Below are 6632 nucleotides of genomic sequence, written 5' to 3'. Positions count from 1 at the left end.
AAAGAGGTCATTCCCCTTTATATGGCCTTTACCGCTCTTGCTTCGTCTGGTTCGGGTATCTGCAAAACCTCCAAGTTGAATCTGGCTACATACTCTCTCAAGAACTCGTTTCTCCTTTGTTTAACTATTTTCAGGTAACTTGTCTTCTTTCTTGCTGGGACTCCGGTAATAAACCTACTGATGAATACATTGGTTAGATTGACAAAGTTCCTTATACTTCCTAGTTTTAGGCTATTAAACCATGTCTAGCTGGTCCTGTCAAGGTCGTGGGGAAGACTTTGCACATCAAAGCATCAGAGTGCGTTTGCAACTCCATAAAGGTATCACGTCCCACAACAGTAAATTACAGAATAATGAAATTGAATATAATAGCTAGTACGAAACTACTAAATAACTTGGGTTAACCATTTTGGGCCAAGTGAAAAATGAATCCAAAAGTTATTTAGGTTAGTTTGGATCGAAATGTTTCAATTGGTATAAGAGCCACACTAGGTCAAAAAATTATGCAGAGCTAGTGGGCCTGCGAGGAAAGGGCTACTCGTACAGAACGAGGTGGAGCCGCCCGAGGCATTAGTGAACCATAATATCCGAGAGTCTAGTCCTGGCATAGCAATTGTATCCAATTCAGCGTAGCAAGATCACAACGGGAACATTGCTGAATTTAGTGGAGAGTTGTGGAGCCCACTTTGCTTGTGGGATGATTCCCATATATTAGCTAAGCTATACACTACTAAATAGCTTGGGTTAACCATTTTGGATCAAGTAAAAAATAGGTCCAAAAGTTATTTGGGTCAGTTTGGGTCGGACTGTTATAATTGGTATCAGAGCCACCCTTGGTCAGAAAAATTATACGGAGCTAGTGGGCTTGTGAGAAAAGGGCTACCCGTGTGAAACGAGGTGGACACGCCCGAGTCACTAGCGAACCATAATACCTGGGGGTCCGATCTTAGCATATCAATTGTACTCAATTCAGCACAACTAGATCACAACAAGGACATTGCAAAATTGAGTAAGGGAGAATTATCACATCCTACATCGGCAAATTACGGAATAACAAAATTGAATATAATAGTTAGTATAAAATTACTAAATAATTTAGGTTAACGATTTTGGACCAAGTGAAAAATGGGTCCAAAAGTTATTTGGGTCAGTTTGGGCCGGACTGTTATAAAAGGTCTTGTAATTCAACACGTGATCCCGTAGTTTTTCTGCTCCATCATATATAGCCAATGTCGACATCATAAACTTTTTTGGTATAATCTCGAATTGGACCCTCTTGACAAATGGTGAGGAGGCCGACATCATGAACTTCTTTGGTATAGTCTTGAATTGGACCTTCTTGACAAATGGTAACGTGGTCGGCAACATTGGACTGACATTATCCTTGGCTCTGAGCTCCATCAACAACTGCTCTTTTGTTTTCCACAAACGACGCCAATTGATGATTGAAATCTAAAATGGTTTTGGGATTAGGTGCATTTTTTTTAATGAGCTCCCTTGTTGTTTGATCATTCCCCTTTTTATTTCTATTTCTTTTTGTCTTTTTCGGGTGTGCCTTCTCCGTACTACACTCTTACCTGTCTGCCACCTTCATGCGGACAACATGTTCATGAGTATGAGATATTGATTCTCGTCAGGCGACTATTTAATTCTTCTTGGCCTTTTTGGACAGGATCCCTATTATTGCAGGCTTTGTTCTCATGCGGTCGTTGATAATTAGTCAAATTCATTTGCCCTGAACTCCTTTGAACCTTATTTGGTCCATAGGCTTAGACCATATGCGCTGTGAGCCTGTATTGGATTGGCCTAGACCCTTTTTGATTTGGACTGTAGCAGGCTTGGCGGTCCGAGACCCATTAATCATCACTGCAAAATTGTGATCATAGTCATTTTGTAACAAAATTATAATTACTCTTAAAAGAATAATTATTAGTAATAACAAATATGGTTACTAAAAAAATTTTTTATTAATGCCACCATGATTTTTGGTGATATAATTATTTGAATTATTTTTATATATTAATTAATTTAATAGTAATTAATATTCTTATAAATTTTTTGCCGTTAATTCTTGTATTTGTTGTAGTGATTTGATTTTGACGAAATTTTATTCCTTGGAAAAAATATTTGATGACGGGTGATAGGGGAGAAGTTGTTGGGCAGCTGGACAAGATTTGTTGTGATCATATGGTTTTTTGTGGTGCTAATCATATCCCAAAGCTACACTGCTAGTTTAGCTTCAATGTTAACAGTGAAGAGAATGCAGCCTACCTTTGCTGATGTTAAAGAGATTCAAAGGAATGGTCATTTTGTAGGATACCAAAGCAATTCTTTTGTGAAGGATTTCTTAATAAAACAGCTGAACTTCAGTGAGTCCAAGTTGAAAAATTATAGCACCCCAGAAGATTATGCTGAAGCATTGTCTCTTGGAATCCACAATGGTGGTGTTGCTGCTATTTTTTATGAAATTCCTTACATCAAACTCTTTTTGGCCAAATTTTGCTCCAAATTCCAAATGGTGGGGCCAACCTACAAAACAGATGGATTTGGCTTTGTAAGTCTTCTCTCTAGCTCCAACTATGCTCATATTTTCGTATATTATAGTTTTATTCACCGTCTTAAAAAGAAGGGGAGATTTATAAAACAACGTACTGGATACCATTATAATTGAATCACTGTTTTTTCTGTGTTAGGCCTTTCCACTTGGGTCCCCATTAGTGTCAAATATTTCAAGAGCAATCTTGATTGTGACTCAAGACAAAGGTAAAATGGACAGAATAGAGCGGAGTAACTTTCCTGACGAGAATGCATGTGATGATCAAATTGCCCCAAACTCTTCAGGTAGTCTTAGTGTGACCAGCTTTGGGGGCTTGTTCATCATCACAGGACTTGCTTCCATTTTTTCTCTATTGATTCATATCATGAAGTTCATTTGGTTTCATTGGCCTATTTCAAACACCACCCACCACCCAGAAGGAATATCTTTTTGGTTAAGAATTCTTGAGTTGGCAAAGCATTTTGACCAGAAAGATCCCTCTGTTCATCATGATTCTAGAGTTCATCCCACAACAAGTCCTGCAGCTACAAGTGTTGGAGCTTCACCTGATCATAATTTTGATGACCATACACATAATCTTTCCAGGATCCCTTCCCAAGGAGCTGAGGTTGTTGCTAGATATCAGGACAATCAGAATGAAACGACAGCTACAATCCCCCCTAACTCACCATAGAAAATTACTTTTATGTTTATACTAATGGCAATTAAAGGGGTAAGATTTTCGATATTTTTCTTTCCTTTGATTAGGGTTTGAATTTGCTACCCCTTATCCAATAATAATAATAAATATTTAAGGAAGTTTTTATGTATGTTTCTGATTTGGATTTTTTAGATAGGAATAGCGGATGTATTGCCAAACAAAGGTGTTTATATCATGATTGTAGCCTGATGTTTTCCATGTTGATGGTCTGTTGTTTTATGCTTTTCTGTATCTGCTCCAATGCTTCTTAGCTACTGTTTTGTGGAGGCTTCAATCCATTTGTTGCTGCTGTTTTCGAATGCCTGGGTTTTGCTTTGATTTTAATAGTTCGCTGTTTGTTCTTTGTTTTGTTTTTTCTTTGTTTCGAGGAATCTTTGGTACAGTTCTATAGCTGCTTTTAGGAAGTTTTGTTGCATCCTTATTGATGCGTGCTGGTTATATTCTTAGCCTTATTTATCTATTGTATCCAGGTTTTTTCACGTTTTTTTCTTAGCATGTAAATAGCTAGGTTGGGGTTAGTTTTGTTCGGGATGGTGAGATTTTCCATGTCCTGTTATCTCTTTCTTTAGGTCAATTCTTTGAGATATTGTTGGCAGTTGTATTCTATAGTAATAAGGGAAAATAAAATCAAAGAATGTTTCATGTGTGAAAGAAAACTAATTAAGTTATAATTCTTAACGGTATTTAATTTTAATTTACGATATTTTTAGAAATTGATCAATAAGAAAGATAAATAAGTTGATATATAAAAACAGTAAGCGAAAATGTAAATGCAATGTTTTTATTAATAGGGTGTATAAATAGGATGCTTGTAAGAATTACTTATTAAAAATACAAAACTAGTATTATTACCAAAAACAATTGTAAACAACAAAAATTATAAGGCTTGAGATATATAAGGAATAGTGGTAATGAACAAATGCATCAAAGATTCAAAATGAAAAACAAGAAGGAAACGACTGCCTGCTTAACGACCGACTCCAAAACTTGAATGCGACATAGCAGGTTCACCAAAACTAATCGATGGCCTCGCTGCATTAGTTTCAGAATCAGTGTTCATCGCTCGAAGATTTGGCAACTCGGCTTTAAACTCAAGGACTTGAATTGCCTGCATTATTGAAGGCCTCTTATTTTTGTCAGGATACGCACACCACAGCCCCACAATCAACAAACACTTGACTTGTGTCTCATCAAAATCTGTAAGTATCCCATCAACTGCTTTGTTTAGTTCCCCAGTTTCATAGAGATCCCAAACCCATCTTACTAAAGTGATGGCTTCATCTTCCTCCCCAATGGGATCTACCGCCATTCGTCCAGTAACAATCTCTAAAGCAACCAACCCAAAACTGTAAACATCCGACTCCTTACTAGCCCTGCGTGTGCGTATATATTCTGGAGCCATGTAGCCATTAGTGCCTGCCAACCCTCTCGTCTCTGGCCCTAAATCAGGCTCCATGAATAGAGCTAGTCCAAAATCACCAAGCCTGGCTTCCACATTTGAATCCAGCATTATATTGCTTGCCTTGATATCGCGATGGAGAACACACCTTTCTGGCCCTTCATGAAGGTAGAGCAAAGCATTAGCTAATCCAAGAGCTATTCTATATCTCGCAGTCCAAGTGAGAGGAATCTTCTTCTTGAAGAGGTGAGAATCAAGACTACCATTGGGCATGAACTCATAGACAAGAAGGAATTCACCTTTTTCATGACACCAACCTGTGATAGGTACCAGGTTTCGATGCCTCAACTGGCTAATGATCTTCACCTCTGCCATGTACTCATTTCTCACGTCTATATTTGAACGCTTTGTTATTTTCTTCACTGCAAAAGCCTTTCCTGAATGGATATTGTATCCTTTGTAAACAGCTCCAAATCCTCCCCGACCCAACCTCCTCTCCCTTGAAAAGTTGTTGGTAGCTAAAACAAGATCTTCATAAGAATATCTTCTTGGACCAGCTACGCTTTCAATCTCATCGTTCATTAATATTAATTTCATTTTCTCTTTTGTTTTTTCTCTCTTCTTCTTCCTCATCCAGAAAACGAGGAAAGCTCCCACTGCAACCAACAGAAAACCTCCTGTAACTGATAAACTCGTTGTCAGAATAATCTTTTTACTATTATTTTCCTTTTCTTCATGCATCTCCAAAGTTGAATTGAACTTCCAGGATTGAAGTACATGCCGCTCGATTCGATTACTTGTGCTAGCGGAAAATCCAATGGCGACCCACTCAGGAAGAACAGTAGTGAGATCGATAATAAGTGAAAGGCTGGTGTTCTCTTCAGGAAGAGAAGTAGTTTGATATTTCCATGACAAGCTGAGATTCTTGGTTGTAGCATTGTAAGTGATCCACACATCAGCAGGATCTCCAGTGTGGAACCTAGCATTCCAACGGGTAACAGCGGCAGATTGAAGTGAGTTGTTGTTAATCCCGACGTGGAGGAACAGAGGATCCCATTCACGGTTGAAGTAAGAATCAAATTCAATATGAACAATCTGACTCTCATAGGAATAAATGTTGCTAAAATTGTACAGCCCAAAGAAACCTCCTGCTGAATTGAGTGGAATGTGAGATCCAACAGGAGCAAGGAAGAAAGCCAGCCCAGATCCATACTGGTTACGACCTTGGATGTCAATGAAAAAAGAGAAATGGGTAGTGAAATCAGAGAGCTGTTTAGTTTTGGAATTCCAGATAGGCACCTTCTCAACATAAGTGGCTCGACCAACTTGGCACATGAAATCGACGTTCGTAAATTCAACATTTCCAGCGGTAGGCACTGCACCTCCCTCGTAAATTATGCTGGTGTCGTTGGGATCAAAGTGCGTTATTTCAAAGGATATTGGATTAGTAAAGGGCAGGAGGAGGATGAACAGGAAGTAGGAGTAAAAGGGTGACGTTTTTATGTTGTGATAAGAGGTGGCCATGGTGAGAGAGAGAGATGTGGAAGAGAAATGGAGGAGGAAGATTATCAAAGTGACACCCTTCGATCAATATTGTAAAAAATAGTTTTGGTGATTTTCTAGGAATTACAAGAGGTGACGATGAGATTCCAAGAAGGTTTTGCAATTCTTGCCTGATCATTGCTCCGCTGAGAATTAATTAAGACGGAGACAATTAGGTTTCTGTACGAAGCTGCGGACCTATTTTCTCATTCTTAATTTTTTTTTTTTCTAATTTATAAATTTTAGGAGATGGTGTCTCCTTCGGCTATGTTTATGTTTTTAACTATGCGTGGGCTCATCGTCAATATGGATATTATGAAATAGGCCGAGAAAAGCTAGCTTGCTGAATTTTTCTTGTCTATAAAGCCTAATTATCATCAATGTTAAATATAAATATGTTAAATTTTAATATATACGTCAGTTTTGCCTAAACT

The 6632-nt window shown here is 38.1% G+C and overlaps 2 protein-coding genes across 2 annotated transcripts; one reads left to right on the top strand and one right to left on the bottom strand.

Annotated features, from left to right (window-relative positions):
* Positions 1–2038: 2038 nt before the first annotated feature.
* On the top strand, positions 2039–3301 carry LOC110628645 (glutamate receptor 2.8). Its single transcript, XM_021775426.2, has 2 exons — positions 2039–2554; positions 2694–3301. Exons 1-2 carry the CDS (start codon positions 2243–2245, stop codon positions 3228–3230), a joined length of 849 nt encoding a protein of 282 aa, XP_021631118.1. The 5' UTR covers positions 2039–2242; the 3' UTR covers positions 3231–3301.
* A 694-nt stretch (positions 3302–3995) lies between these two features.
* LOC110628933 (L-type lectin-domain containing receptor kinase IX.1) lies at positions 3996–6481 on the bottom strand. Its single transcript, XM_021775771.2, has one exon. It carries the CDS (start codon positions 6178–6180, stop codon positions 4225–4227), a length of 1956 nt encoding a protein of 651 aa, XP_021631463.1. The 5' UTR covers positions 6181–6481; the 3' UTR covers positions 3996–4224.
* Between the last annotated feature and the right edge of the window lie 151 nt (positions 6482–6632).

This window comes from Manihot esculenta, chromosome 12 (assembly GCF_001659605.2).
Source record: "Manihot esculenta cultivar AM560-2 chromosome 12, M.esculenta_v8, whole genome shotgun sequence".
In the NCBI taxonomy this organism is placed as follows: Eukaryota; Viridiplantae; Streptophyta; class Magnoliopsida; order Malpighiales; family Euphorbiaceae; genus Manihot; species Manihot esculenta.
The sequence above is the reverse complement of the archived record's forward strand: the minus strand, read 5'-3'. Positions and strand labels throughout refer to the sequence as shown.

Bases quoted from the DNA above. Each gene is read 5' to 3' on its own strand.
- LOC110628645 (XM_021775426.2), top strand. From the start codon at position 2,243: ATGTTAACAGTGAAGAGAATGCAGCCTACCTTTGCTGATGTTAAAGAG. The intron at 2,555-2,693 runs GTAAGTCTTCTC...TTTCTGTGTTAG, and splicing joins AAACAGATGGATTTGGCTTT to GCCTTTCCACTTGGGTCCCC.
- LOC110628933 (XM_021775771.2), bottom strand. From the start codon at position 6,180: ATGGCCACCTCTTATCACAACATAAAAACGTCACCCTTTTACTCCTAC.